Source organism: Betta splendens, chromosome 14 (genome assembly GCF_900634795.4).
Source record: "Betta splendens chromosome 14, fBetSpl5.4, whole genome shotgun sequence".
Taxonomy (NCBI): domain Eukaryota; kingdom Metazoa; phylum Chordata; class Actinopteri; order Anabantiformes; family Osphronemidae; genus Betta; species Betta splendens.
Window position 1 is genome coordinate 11,512,250 of NC_040894.2, and position 15,780 is coordinate 11,528,029.

Below are 15,780 nucleotides of genomic sequence, written 5' to 3' on the forward strand. Positions count from 1 at the left end.
CACAGACTCGGGGGGTGAAGCTGAACCCCTGGATTTGATCTTAGGCCAGTGCTGGGTTCATGTGTGGTTATACACATAAACAGCCAGTTAGTCATATACCTCTGAGAACATACAACATACAAAAAGGTATTTTCAGGAACTAAACACAGCAAGGGTTTAAAAAAATAACCTGTACCTAAAGCAAAAGAATGAACTCGGACTGATTCTGGCACAGTGTGATTATGCCTCGGTTTAGGTTGATAACTCCAACCTGAGCCTGGTGGTGATATGAAGGACAATGTAAAAATCAATGTTCTTCAATCTATCTGTATACTTGTCATGGAAGCCAGGTTCACTGGTATCCCTAAACTAAACGTGTATGTGTCACAGCAAAAGTGTGATGCCTCACCCAGTGCATGCTGGGATTGGCTCCAGCCCCTGCAACCCTTAACATAGTAAACGTAACCAATGGATGTTACATAAAACATTAGATGATCCTCATTAGCTGAGACCAAAGTTATCTTGACAAGAAAATTATTGACGCTGTAGTGTCAAAACTTATTTTTCAAGTATGCCATTCATTTTAAACTGTTTTAAGATTTAGGTGTTAAGACAAAAGCATTTACAAAAGCATTTTTGTTTGAACAGTTGATCACATTCAGTGGGTGTGTTTGTGTGCTCTCAGAAAAAGATATGACACATTTTCTCTTTTCAGTTGATTTTGTATTTTTTATTGAATAAATGATTTAAAAGGTAATAACAATGTTTAAAACTACATTATCATCACAGCCATTGCTTACATACTCAGATAACCCATCTATATATTTTTTCAACCCTTCCCACATTTTGTTTGCAGTTTTTTTTTTTCCAAAATTCTTTTATTATTTTCTATGTTTTTGTGTTCTTTTATTTTTGTGGGTCCCCCCCATTTGAGTCATACTATCGTAATAAATGCCCGTTTCAAGTCTTGTCACACTAACAGCAATTCAATAGGAAAGGAGGAGGGGGTCTAGTTCTACAGGGGGTGAATCTGAAGTTCCCACTTCATATTATTCCATCAACATTTTTTAAATTAGTAAAGCAGAGAAAAACAAAAGATAAAAAAATTAAAGAGAAAAGAAATAAAAGTTGGTATGAGGAGTTACACCAGGTAACCCTCCCAGCCCATCAGGCCACTGCAACAGAAATGTCTCTTTGTACAGTGACACATCTTAGAAGTCAGTGTCTCAAAAATTCAGAACATAGAAAACCACTAAAATAATTTTGAAACTAGATCCAAAATATTCTTCTGAAAAGAATTTATTTTGATGTACAAAAACAGTCATTTTCTTTTTTTATTTGTTTTTTACTTTTTTAATAAACATTTCAAACACAACTTTATTGTAGTTCTTATTTCATTTGTCATTATTATTATTATTGATTCACTTATTCTCTTTTTTTAATTCTTTCATCAGTGCGATTGTATACCAGTGCAGCTACTGGGTCCAGAGTAAAGAAAACAGGCTTTTTCATCTTTAATGGCATAAAAAATAAGGAAAATCCATCTTTTATACAAAGTATAACTGCTGGTCTTTAGGGAAAAGAAATTTTATAAACCCATAAAGCTAGGAGGCACACCATGGGATTTTCATTTTTGTAAATTATAGCAACAATAATAATTCTAATAATAATAATAACAATAATAAACAAAACAAGTAACAACAATATGCAACCATTTTTTTACCATCCTTGAAGCCTCGTACAGCTTCAGAGATAGACTCAATGAAAATTCATTGAAAAATTGGGTTGCTTAAAAAGTCTAGACAGTTGAGAAATCGCACAAAAAAGAAAAAAAAAAAACTTGTCAATTGCAGGGGTGTTTTTTGGAAGGACAGGAAGCCAGGCCTGAAGAGCAGCATTTGGGCATGGCCGCTGGCATCTTTGGTTCAGTCAAACATACGAAGGTAACATGAGCTTGAGCATTCCACGAAATAGGAGAATGACCACGGAAGGAATGCTGAGGCTGAACTCTAACCCTGGTATGGAACCAAACAACAATCTGCTACAACAAACTACTAATGCTGTTCCATAATTTCACATGAGGTATCAATGCTTTAAACATTTCATCAGTACAGAAGCAGGACTACACTCTGCGTATTCTACGTAAAACATTAACTCTGCGTCCCATCACAGGAGATGCTTACTTTCAGCATAGTTTGAGTGAGGCAGTGAAGCCCTCCACAGCCGAAGCCTTACGCTAGTCCACAGATCCAACCCTGCCTTCACGGAGGAGGTCAAACTATTCAGCAGCTAGAAGGAAAATGGAGGATGTGCTTTGAAAACAGCAGCATCCGATCTTCCGGGAGAGGCAACAATCCCTACTGCAAGTACTCCTATTGCCATCGTCTACCAAGCGACACATATCACACCTTAACAAACTAGGCCATGAGGTTGGGCCACAGTGTAGGAGTAGATTGAGGGAACGGAGGTTAATGTGTGACTTCTTGTCCTTTCAAACCTGCAGGGGTGTTGACTTGCACTGGTAGGAAAACAAAAAAACACCTGTTGAACAGATCTGCATATATCAAGGATAGTAAAGCCAACATGTAGGATTTTCCCTTACCAATACTGCTAAATTGTTATGACGGCCATTAACAGTACATTCCATAGCCCCAATGACAAGTTGCTGCTGGGACCTTTCCTTCTTTTTCTGTGAAAGATTAGGTTTTTCCCATAGGGAACTGATCCCAAAATCACCTTCGCTATACTTGCTATAATGAAAGCAGAGATTCTTGGGGCTACTGTTGTTTCAGTAATAGTCATCCTTCAGTTTTTAAATGTGCCGCCATTACTCATTTTACAGCAATGTAGCAGAAGAGAAAACCCTACATGTAGCATTTTAAGTATGATATGATCAATGAGTCCGCATGACCAGTCACGAATTGTGACCACCCCAATATGAGGTCCGATAGCACCATATTTGTCTTTTAAATCTCTTAATGGTTAATAAGAGTGTCTAAGCCATAGATCAAGCATATCATGGATAAAACCATAGGTCTCATACTCAGACATACATGCAACAAACTGCATTGCATGTTAATACAAAGACATGTAAAAGAGCATGGTCAATTTGGTTTTGCAGCAGAAAAATTCAGGTTGTGCTGTATTAAATGGACCAGGAAATGAATGCATGACTGTTCCTCTTTAAAAACTCTATGTAGTGTGTAGTGCATTTTTTTAACGAAAAGCATACATTTTCCTAGAGGAATGACACTGTGTTCCCATGGTTTAAACGTTTAGGGTGATGACACCACAGAGCCCAACACTATATAAGAAAATGTGTTTACAAAGTGTGGGTTATGAAGATGAAAGCAGAGACGACTTACAGTTGGACAACACAAGCTTAAACTCGAGACTGCAGGAAGAGTCTCTGTATAGCTTAGAACAAACTTGCAATGATATTCATGTGAGGAAAATGTCAATGGAGCCCAGCCCTACACTTTGATGTTAAGATGGTGCTGGGACAGGAGTAAACCATGGGAAAGAGAAACACTCACAGAATCACCTGCTGGGCCATTATTTATCAAATCGTTCATTTAAGGCAACACAACTGAAATCTGGGTCATTTCGGGTTACTGTGGATGGAGTGCCAAAAGCCCTTGACATTTTGCATAAATTAAAATAACCTGTCAGTTAGTAAAGGCTGTTACGAAGAACGATGTTGGTCAAGTAACAAGAACCTCTCAAAAAATCCAGTTAGCAAAACTATAACCGAATCCAAATTGGCAGATCGACAACTCAAACATTCAGGAGAGAACAACTGACCGGCCCGGTGTGGATGTGGCTCGCAGCTAATATCTGGGTGGAAGATGGCTTCTTAAGTCCATACAAAGCCCTAGTTTTGATTTGAAGTCAGCAGTGAGCTGCCGAGCACCCATGCAGACATTCTGCTCTAACTAATTCAAGGGTGTTTGTGCCAACCTACTGTCAAAAAGCTGACTAAACGGACCACAAACCAAAACATTTCCTGTGCTGTGAAGGCACAGATCAACAGGATCTCAATCGTAAGAGTAAGAAAGGAACGGTTTTAGTGCGGTTTCAACAACTACATTAGCCAGCTGCATTACCACAACTGGTTCAGACTCTAAAGAGCAAAATGACATGCACGTCTAAATGACACAAACATGTTACTTACATCCCTTCCTCAGGAGGCGCATAATCATTTAAAATGACAATTTTAGTACATCATATTTGGTGGACGAGTGACAATGGTTAGCTACAATCTGAAAAGGCAAGACAATGTTTCCACAATGACACGGGCAATACAAGACATCCAAGAAAGGACTGAAAACGCCGATATTCGGTGACGCGGCCTTGCTCGAGGCAGGCCAGCGTGATTTGCATTCAGACGTTTAAGACTAGCCAGTTCAGCGGCACAAAATGCAAACACTTCAAGCCAAACAGGCTACCTCCACAGAGTGTTGGATAAAAAGAGAATATGGCTTTACCTAGTTAGAGCATGTCCCAATTAAGTGACTCCCTGCCAGTAAACAGACAGTACATTTAACTAAAAGCTTTGTTCATGTGATTTGGGGTTCCCCCTCCTCTCCAATAAACACGATCCATTTCACATAAAAAGTAAAATCACCTGTTCGGACATGCTTATCTTCAGACAAAATGGCTTCTTCCGCAATTACCTTAAATGGTTGAAAATGTTAAAACATAAAATAAAATAAAGAGGGAACAGAGCCGCTAGCTCCAGCCAAACAAATGCAGTTCAAGGTTCAATACTTCCACCACAAAACACCACAAATATTCAAGAGGAGATTTGCTGCAGGGAGTCCTTGTAAATCCCAATTTTTGATTTACTCCGGCTGACCAGTGTTTATATCCACATACAAATACAAGCACACGTGATTGTGAAATCAAACCATAAAGACCACCAGCGAATGCTGGCCATAGAGCATCACAATCCTACTATCTATACTTTGGAGAATACAATCCCAATAAATATTTCCAACTACAACACTACAAGACTCTACAAGGCTCAAACAACCTCAACAGCCATTCTTGTTATTTTGAGAGGAGTCAGAATAGAGACGACACAGCCTTTGAGAACTGCAGTTGCCTTGCTACATGGTATATATATATGTTTGGATATTAAGATAAAGAAAAGAAGGAAAAAGTAAGAATTTGCTTAGTAAGTGTAAAATTGTAGCAAAGCCTAAACAATAGAAGCGCAAGACTAATCCACTGTAAGAGACTTCCTTCCATCCACAGAATCACACCTGATTAGGTTCGCTGAAAAGATATTGTGATTAATAAAATCTATATTTGTTAATTTTCAAAAATATAATTGAAGGGGGTTATAGATATAGGTATACATATGCTGCAAAAACTTAACCACAGGCAAAGAAAAGGAAACGTGGATTTCTTGCCATAATCGAATGATGCTTCGTTGCCACCCGTTGCCATGTCAACGTCTGGGAGACGGCCAGCATGGCAACGGAAACTATCATCATAAAATTGTACAGTAGTAGAAATAGCTAGACCAGGAGGGAGCGGGCTCTCCTGGGAAAAGGTCCGCCGAGAGGTCCAATGATTGGTCATGCGGCTCGCTGTCAGGAATAATGGTTGTAGGGTGGTAGAGGGTGCCCAATGCCATTCTGGTAGTGATGGTGCTGGCGGTGAGCGATGTACTCTGCATAACCCATGGTCATCTTCTCGCTACGGTACCTATGAATCAGAAAGATTGGGTTGGTATGGGCGAGCAGAGTACCATGTTATGTTAGAGAAGCTAAAAATCAACCAGTGACACAGGCCACAAATGTCTGTCAGAACACTTTAACCCTGCACCCATTACTGCACATTGTTGCCATCGGAAGCTTTAAATAGGATGAGTGTGTGCCACAGACATCTGGTAAACTAACATGAAACTGGTTTTCATTTTTCCTCTCTGAGTCGCAGAGGTTTTACATAAAATGTCTTTTCATATATGCAGGAACTCCCCAAGAACTGGAACTCTGCCTCTTCAGCTGGTACAGGATATACTGTACCTCAAACACTGACATATTTGACCACACTCTTATACTAGTAAAATTTCACAGTTCATGTACCAGCTTTTCTATGCGTAACTGAACAAGTGTTATCTCACCTGGTTAACTTAATGGTCTTCCTGAAGTCATTTGTGATGGGAGCTTTGTAGCCTCCCTTTCGTAGTAAGGAATCTATGGTTTGAATGTGGTCCCAACCTAAAAAAAGCAGTTAAATCTCTTTATATAACTTCATGTATTATAATATTTAGCCTAAAAGCTGATGAGGATGGATAGTGAAGGGCAAAAAGAAAAGAACTCACCTTGCTCCTTTGCAACCTCCGGTAGGTAGGTGGCTGTGCGCTTTGATCCTTTTTCATTGAAAAACTCTATCCTAATACCATGAACACCCACCTGAAATTTAAGACAGACGTCGCAGACAAAGGATATCTTTAACCTCAGAAATCCATAATCCAACAATATAAAAGCTGTGGGAAAAAGTACATCCATTGGCTTGTGGCTGTTCTTTAAGGCAGTATGGGAAACAGATCATTCTACATCCAAAAGCCATGTTAGTACCATTAATCTACGATCCTAGCTGAAATGTCCATTAACTTAAATGCTCATTTACTTGTAATGGTCTTACTTACGCATGAACAAAACAATTGTGCTCAAAAACATGTGGAAAAGCTGCCTGTAACAGAAAACCAAGCGTGCTCTGAATAATGATTTAAGCAAGAAAAGCTCACACTTCTCAGTGCAAATATGTGCTAGGGGAAACTCTGGGACTCATGTTTTATGTAAAGCGTGTCCCTTACCTCCCAGTCAAGGTAATCACCGACATCTTCAAAGTTGGTGAGAAGAGACACTGAGCAGAAGAGGCGAGGCAGCTCATCCCTTGTCATAGGGGGGAAGCGGCTGTCTTTAAGGGCACTGCAGCACAGAGAAGAACAGAAGCAATTTCTTATCACAAAGGACTATTAAAACACTTTAATTACTGTGTAGGATTTTAAAATGCGATACACTGACAACCTTTCAAATCAAGGGCAGATTTAAATCCCATTTTCAACACCTTTATTCAAATGCTGCAGCTGCACAGACATTAAAAGAGCAGTAGCATTTTTCACAATCTCTAATAATGTGAGCTCAAAGTACAGTCTGGAATGTGTGCGTGTGTACATATTACCAGCAAAGGGCTTTGTGTGTTTACATGTGTTACACATCAAGCATGTCTGCCCTCAGGTTAAAACCTTGGTGAAGACACACTATACCCGGTGCACAGGGCCCTGTCAGAGACTGTGTATTTCAACAGTAGCACTAGAACAAAGAAACACTTAAATTTAATTTTAGTCGTGCCCCTTGTCTGACCACTCATGCTCTTTCCTTGGTAAAAAGGGATTATTATTTTAGATTATCCAGCTGTGTGAACACATTACCACATGCTTAAATCTTAGAGCATCTCATCTCATCTACCGTTTTGTGACAGACATCAAAGTAATGCCTTCATTTATTAAATAAAAAAAAAGAGCTCTAGGACCATGTCTGCAATATTTTTGTGACCTGTGATCAAACCCATTTTACGTAAGGGTTTGTTGGAGCTTATCCCAGCAGGAGAGAGGCAGGGTACTCTCTGGACAGGTCGCCAGGCCATTACACGTCCACATATAGACACAGACAAACATTCAGTCTCGCGTACATTCTGACTGCATGCCTTTGGACTGTGGGAGGAAATCAGACCCAAGCAGAGGGGAGAACATACAAACTGCTGCGAGGGCAGTTTATCGTTAAGTTAATGTTCGCACAGTGACACCCACGTTAGTTTTCTGCATTTTAATTTGCTTGAAGGTTTTCATTTCTAATGTCAGTTTGCCAATAAATGGATAGATAGTAAACCGAATGTTCTTGCTTACCTGGTAAGGGTGTACTCCCTGAGTCCTGAGTGCAGATTCATGGCAGAAAATGTACCTATACAACCCCTCAACCGCTTGTCTCTGCCTATTTTCCATGTGACAAACAGTGGACTGAAAAGAAGGAAGAGACCACATGAATACACCTGAAATTTAATTTAGCATTAACATACAGGTATTTACACAATAGACACACATTGCAAGTATAAACATTTTAACTGCAATATTCACAATCTTTTTTCTCCACCGCTCAGGGAGCTTCTACATTTTTATGGCATGTCTGTTAGAATAAAATGAGACAAGAATCCAACAAATCACAGAATTTCCCACTTGAATTGAAGCCTCTGCTTTTTAGATTCAGTAAAAATATGTGGATGTCACTGAAGAACAGATTTTACTGTCACAGTTAAACAGTATTTTGTTCAGATTTTAGTCAATATTTAAGGATGTTGCAGAAAAACACTTGCTTTTCAGCATCAGGGGGAATCAAAACCAGATGCACAAAAAATGACACTACTGCTATGTTGCATCAAATTAATAGGAATCAATAACCTTGGCTTATGCTTCAGTGCTTAAAAACTACACTGTTCACGTATTGGGTATTAAGCAGCATAAACACACCTAAGGATGCAAAGTACTACTGTGGCCAGACAGATATGATGACATTGACAGGCCTGACTCTGCCCTGAGCGTTCAGAGTTCTCTCTGAGAGACCATGCCAGTCACTTAGTACAGATGCCCTAGGTTTGTGGGTTCTATCTGCCTTCAGTAAGTAAAATTCTGCTCTACTGGGTTAAATATGAATATCACATTTCCTCTTGACACTTTAAGCTTTTGCTGCACAATTCGGATATTGATCCCTCAGCAGTATGTAGAAGCATCCTATCCATTTCGTAGCGTTGGGATGAATCTCAGTGGACAGTATAGCTCATGTGCTTCGTCAGCAGTCAGGTCACGTTCACCACTACTGGATACCAGTGCTGCCCATACATACCCATGGCATAACACAGTTCAACACGTTTGACACTAAATGCTTTGCCTCGTGAGCTGTCATTCTGCAACAGCATATCGTTAGGTATCGCTTTAATTAACTAAGAATTATTCTTATAGATCTAATTAGGCTTTATTTGAGTGTTTTCTGGCAAAATCTAATCTAGCCTTTCTCCTCTTATTGTCCAGCCTCTCTTTCCTGTTTTAAGATTTATAGCTTTGACTCCTTCACTTGCATAGACAACTCTTTGCTGCATATATTGCAAGTCGCAGTAAACACCAAACCAATACAAATGTAAAACTCCGCCTCCAGGCTTTTAATCTGCTCAATTAGTCATGACAAAACAGGCCACACCTGGCATTGCAAGTGCTTGTTATATGAGCCCCAAAAAACTAGGGGTGTGTGTATGCATGCATGACTAACTACTAAATGGCTGATTTAATCCTTTGTCAAATCCCTTAAAATGATGGAAGATGAAAATTTTGACTTTGCTGCCTGTTTCATTTCTAATATAATGCGGAGAGGTACAGAAGACACCTCCCTGCCAAAGTAAATACAAAAGCTTTCTACCTTCTATTATTTATGACCCTAACTGTAAAATCTTTATCTAAAACCAAATAAATTTAGCAAGTAATGTTCCACCACATCTTATCAAGTTATACAAGCACTGAAGGCAAAAAAGGTGTACTAATTTAGCCAAGCAATTATGCAGTCAGAATGAAGCAAAAGCACATGCTATACTAAAACAATATTACATTTTACTTTGATATGATGGTATTCTTTGAGCCAAGGGTATCTGGGATGCAGCTCTCAGCAGGGGACCCTTTATATGGAGGTAACAAACCTTTGTGTTTATTATCCACAAAATGCGAGCCTGTCACCATTCCAAACAGCAAAATTCACAGTTTCACTGACTTAAACTTTAAACAGTGAAACACCAATAACCATTCTGTGACAATTTGAAAAGAAGAGTTTGTTCATCTGACACCGTTTGTGTCAGATGTAGTTATTTAAAGTGGTGTACTAATTCAATCTGACAAGCCCCCCGAGTAAAGGACGTGTAACCTGACAAAATCTCCATGTAAAGGACACGTCTAGACAACACAAGCCAAAAGTATGACCTTTTACAGACATGTGCTCATTTTCACACTGTTGGCCATTGGCCTGCTACATTCCTAGTCACTACAGGTCAATTGGGTTTAAACCCTCATCTCGTGTTTATAGTTAGGAAATACCAGGGTTCAGTCGTCTGAAATGCTGATATGCAGTGTTTGTTGAAGGCCGCAAACAGAAAATACTTATTACAGATTAAGTACGAGAATAATACTTCATACCTGCACAGAACATGGGACTTAACAGAAAAAAGCTGTGCAATTTTTCAATAGGCATTTAAAGTCCTTACACACTTTTGGAAGACACTCATCCTGATTACAATGGTGACGTCAGTTGATGTTTATGAAGTCCTAATGCTTTGTGTAGACACAGACAGGGCTCTGTGGTTAAGGTCTCAGAGAGATCTTTACTCATCAGCTTGTTTTCTTAACAGTTATTCGAATGATTACATGCCAAATGCAGCGTATAAGACATTAATTTAATGTAGACTAAATCAAACAACTTTGAATTAAAGTTGTACTGTTTGTCACAAATGTTTCTACATCACAGTTGAGGATATCAGATTGGTAGAAAATACTTAATTAAATCTATATTGTGAGGAACTGGAAAATTCATTTATATTTGCAGTACTTTATTGCCATTGTGGTAAACAGCGAGATATTAGTGGATTTTTTTTAATTATTTTTTACATTTTATGTTTAAAACGTGAATATAAAAAATTTTCAACTTTCTTAAAAAACTGTGATTCAGTTGTTTTAGTACAGCATTCACAAACACTGAAAAAATATGGTTATACATGAGAACTTCCGAATATTTTGCTGTTAAAGCAATTCAATAAATGCTTTGCATATTATAGAAACGCTTTAGATGCTAGTTTAGCATTGTTGCTGTTAATGTTTAGCCATAAAGCTTAAGGGCTGCTAAGTACTTAGCCAAAACCACATTTTCTTTGTTGGCATGAGCTTAACTGTCGTTAAGTTTCCTCAAATCGACTGTATATTCACTCTGACCACATAAAATGTGCTGTAAAGAAAGCAAGTGACAGTAATGTTGACATTAATCTGGTTCCGATACCAGAGACTTCAATACATCGCCCATTAAATTAATTACTACAAGCTCATTAGAGCTATTCCCAAGCTAACATAGCTCACAGCTAACTAACGCTAAACTAAGCCCAGTATGAAACAACCCAGAGTTCATTAAGGGTAGGGTAAATGATTAAGACCAACACTACCGTTAAATAACTTTTACGTATTTGGGACTTTGGATTTTCAATCCTTTACCACAAAACTGACACTATGAAATTGACAAAAGAAAAGATGTTATCTCGCTCGTTCCACCCTTTCATTTAAGTGCTAGCTAGTGGTTAGCTGGCTTTAGCCGCACGCTAACGGGCTTAGCTAACGTTAGCCTCTGTTTATTCGAGTTAGACGAACAGTATTTTCACGTTTTCATTGTCTTCAAGTACCAAAAAGAATTCGAAAAGTGGCACAGCCCGACGTAGAATGATCAACAGACTATTAACATAATACTGACTCATTCAGTCTAGTGCTAATTGTTGGCTTATGTAGCTGCGGGCCAGTGTAGACAAGGCCCGAATTCCAACTTGGCCAAATTAACCTGTGAACGTCAGCTTTTCGCTTTAAATTCATTCTAAGCAACAAGCTGTATCGAAGTGACAGTCTGTGCCCTTTAAACTTAAGAAGGATCCACACATAAATCAGTGAGGGACACCTCAACAGACAAGACCCCGGTGAGCTTTGACATGCTGCAAAACAACAAAGGACTAAATACTCACTAGGGATCATTTGTAAACCTGGGTGTTCTCGGAGGTTGGTATCCGTACAGATGGCAATAAAGCACGTCAAAGCAGAAGCAGCACATCTCCGCTGACACGACCATTTTTCTGCCTCCACTTCCCGAACCGGGTCCCGGACTGAGATTCGGGGAAAGGCCGGATGAAGTGTAACCGGCCGAGGCTGGGGACAGAGCGTTTGTGCCGCTGCTACCACTACTACTACTGCTGCCGCTAACGTTACCCCCGGGTCCCCCCAGGCCGTTGGCTCTGCTCACGTTCGCTGCGGCTGCAACGGTCGCGGAGGAGCCAATCCCCAACTCCGAGCCACAATGTCCGGTTCCTGCCACCCCGCTTCCCGCCCCCACCCCGCAGGGACCACCCGACCCGGGCGATCCCGACAGTTTCTGCTTCTTCACCCCGCAGCACCCGGCCGCCATCTTGGAACAATCTGCACCGACACACCGCTTCCGACCCATAACCGTCACCGCGGGAAGGGTGGGGGGGACGCCGACCAGACGTAGAAATCCCACTGCGTTGATACGTACGACGGGCAATACTCCACTTTCACTGTTTTCTTTTTTTGTCGGACGACGAAATAACCGATGTGGTGAGAAGACTGCAATGTCACCCTAGCGATGCCTTTAAAAATGCGTGACTTCACTACGCAAAATCCATAGCTGGATGAGCATTTTTTCCTTGAGTAGTCAGCCAGTCCAGCTTTGGTCTACGGTGTTCCAGTGGATCACCGATAACGTCAAGTGCAGGCCAAATATTCCCCCCTTCTTCCTAACACGACACCATTCGAAGGGAAGTTCGGGGTTTACACAGTCCGAAAAGGCCGCGGATGATTTTTTTCAGTCGCCAGGCGGTCCAGATGTGAAGCCGACAGCCAGTGCGCCGTAGCCCCGCAGCGCACCTCTCCAAGTGGAAGCCGGGAGCTTGAGTACGCAGGACCCATAGGCTTCAGCGCAAATTGCGCACAATGCCCTGGACGGCGTCGCTTCTCATTGCACCAGCGTGTTTGCCACAGCCTCGCGAACTTCTAATTACACAACAGGCCCGCTATGTTGGAATTCCAGACACCGGGGTAGCGCAGGGTAAAATGGCATCTGACAATGCGGGGTTGGCATGGCACAATGCGACGCGTCAGCGCCGAGCGAGTCATGTCAGAAGCGTTAGCGCACAGTTTGCACCTGCATGATGTCTGTTCTTGGACCTGGTTGGGAAAAAAAAATCTCAATATCCCCCCGCGTCAAACGCACAGCTGAAAGTTTTCAGTAGAGGTTTGTTTGGAGGTTGTCATCCGTTTATGAGGATACATACAGACGCGCGTTCGAGTCCGCGAGCCGTGAGAAATCCTCGGGGTTAGGGTATCCTCGCTCCGCACCCGTCTCTCAGCTACGACCATTCAGTGCTGTTCGGGTAAAAGCCCTGTGATCAGTCTGTGGGCACAGGCATCGCTGTCGTCGGTACGCCGGAACCGGATTCACGATATCTGCTGCGCTCGCCCGCTGCACGTTATGCGTAGCTTCTGGGGGTATCAAAGTTGCGATTCGGAAGAAATGGACGGTCTGGTGGAAGCGTGCGCGCGTTCGTGCGCATGCGTGCGCTCGTACGCGAGCGAGTATCAGTATCCTAAAGTTATAAAAGGACCTGCGTGGTGTTTCTCGGAGCCTGAGTCTAAATAAATGTTGTTTGCCAGTAACTTTGTTTGAAAATGAGGTAAGCGTCATGTAGGCCGTGACTCAAGCATCACAGCAGCGTAGCATGAAGGTCAATACTTTAAATATTGAGACAGCTGGTTCCTTGAATCATTCTGTTACACTATCCGCCAGCGTCACTGCCTCCTCTCACACATTTGTCCAGAAAATATTAGTGAAGCAGATGAGCATTGTCCAAATGACTGTGATTAAAACAAATGTTATAATTATCTGATAATAAAATATCCCTGGCTCAAGGTGCTCTACTGAGTGTGATGGAGAGGAGAAACATGACAAGGGCAAACAGAAACTCTTATCTAGACAACTAGAAATACATTTCTAAAAGTGCGTTTTCATTTCCTCCCTGTTCAATATACTGTATGTGAATTGAGCATATACTTGTGTGTGTATGTACGGCAGACAACTAAAGTCAGTCTGTAAACAGATAATAGGAATGATACAAGTACTTGTCTGAAGCTCAAGTTTGTCAATGAGTAAAAAATATCACCATGTATTACTGTATAACATATACACTTACTAATTATATTTAAAAGGTCACAAAAGCATTAAAACACACATCATATTTTACTGTTTGACATTAACATTCAGAACAATCAGTGCTGCATTTTAGCTCAAAGATGTTCCTACAAAAATAATCATTTTGGAATAATATATTAACAATGGATAAGAATTGCAACACAAATCTTCACGGTGATAAGGTGGATGTAATGGTAAACAAATTCTAATTGGATAAACTGGAAAGTAAAAGAAAATCAATATGGACAACTGGACTGTTATTATTTACAGGAAAACCAATGCAGAAAAAATATATGCTGGAACCAAGGCATTTTTAAAAAAGTGCTAAAAATGAAGAGTGGCTACAAAACAAAGAAACTGTGCAATAACTATTTTCGTAAAATAATTAATATTATTCCTTAGTTACTAAGTACTAGTTCCTGTAGATAGAAATATGATATACAATGATGATAATATATAATACAATGCAATATATATGTATGTATGTATGTATGTATTACGTATCTGCATATTCTCTACTGTAAGAATGTACAATTTTATGTTCTTAATTTGTTTATTTTGTTTAAATTTGTTTTGGACTCATTTATTTTTGTAAAGATTTGTGTAAAACATGATCAGTGATATTCCTCATATAAATTAAAAAAAAAAAAACTCAGCATAAAGCTGTAAGCCTGTGACTGAGCATTTACCTGATACAAGACCTTCTCCAGTCTTAAGCACTGAGTTTGAGTTTAGGTAGGGATTTAGTTGTAGTCTTAGACTCATTCACAAGTTTTCTTTTGCTTGTTGTCCATAAGATGTAACTACTAATGTACATAACATTCTTATTATGTTATGCTACCTTGCCTTAACTGCTGTATATTTACTTTACACTTCATTGTCTTGAATGTGACATTTTAAAGCAAGAAGCTGGTGTGTACAAATTGTTCAGTGCAGCTGCGCACAGTGTGTTCACTTCAAAACACCATTCATGTGTCATTTGATTCCTAAGAACGGGTGATTATCTTTTTAAAATAACCACAGGAAAGGAATAACAGTTTGAATGTCGACCTAGTTCAACTGAAATATGAAGGAGGACACTGTGTCTATAATGAAGCTGGGTAAACAGGCTGGTTTTGTTGTCTGTGAGCTTCTTATTTATGACTGCATTTAACTTATCTTAATGTGTATTCAGTGTTCATTTGCTGTCACATTCAGACATTTGAGATTGTTATTTAGGCCACAGCAGAGAGCAGTACAATTGTTGTTCAGTGGATATGCATGTAGAGAATAGTCTAGTTTGTTCCATTCATTCTGTCTGTTCTATTCTTGGGTGCAGGGACAATCTGGTGACTTGTTATTAGGCCTTGTGTTGGAATTTCCCACAGCAGCAGGACTTACTCACCTCTGAGTTAACTTGTGCAGTGGCCAAGTGAAGACATGGAGTTAGCTGTAGTGGTGATAATCCAAATAAATGGGAGCTTCAGTAAACTGACAGAGCTTAGTTTTGATTGCAGGGCTTAACTACATACTGTTGTTCATGCACAGCTTGGTAAGGGATTTATTAAAAGATGGGTATTCATGTTTAATTATATTTTCACCGCCCCCTCAGCACAATCACCAGCCTGTGTTGCCACAAATCAGCTGGGCCTGGTCATTCTCTATATAATATGATAATTTAATGTCCAACCTCAGTTAACACTTTCTCATACACACACACACACACACACACACACACACACACACACACACACACACACACACA

At 40.1% G+C, this 15,780-nt stretch overlaps 1 protein-coding gene across 2 annotated transcripts; it reads right to left on the reverse strand.

Moving 5' to 3' along the window:
* Positions 1-694: 694 nt before the first annotated feature.
* ammecr1 (AMMECR nuclear protein 1) lies at positions 695-13,461 on the reverse strand. 2 transcript variants are annotated; one of them, XM_055514361.1, is made up of 6 exons: positions 11,800-13,455; positions 7,901-8,011; positions 6,809-6,923; positions 6,314-6,404; positions 6,113-6,209; positions 695-5,694 (listed from the first exon to the last, which is right to left on the reverse strand). In XM_055514361.1, exons 1-6 carry the CDS (start codon positions 12,273-12,275, stop codon positions 5,580-5,582), a joined length of 1,005 nt encoding a protein of 334 aa, XP_055370336.1. In that variant the 5' UTR covers positions 12,276-13,455; the 3' UTR covers positions 695-5,579. The 2 variants fall into 2 exon arrangements, with proteins under 2 accessions (XP_055370336.1, XP_055370337.1); XM_055514362.1 differs by lacking the exon at positions 7,901-8,011 and having other exon boundaries at positions 11,800-13,461.
* Positions 13,462-15,780: the final 2,319 nt, after the last annotated feature.

Coding starts and splice junctions, on each gene's coding strand:
- ammecr1 (XM_055514361.1), bottom strand. CDS start 12,275: ATGGGTCGGAAGCGGTGTGTCGGTGCAGATTGTTCCAAGATGGCGGCC. Junction 6,405..6,808: donor GTGATTACCTTGACTGGGAG/GTAAGGGACACG, acceptor CTTAAATTTCAG/GTGGGTGTTCATGGTATTAG. Junction 6,210..6,313: donor GGAGGTTGCAAAGGAGCAAG/GTGAGTTCTTTT, acceptor TGCTTTTTTTAG/GTTGGGACCACATTCAAACC.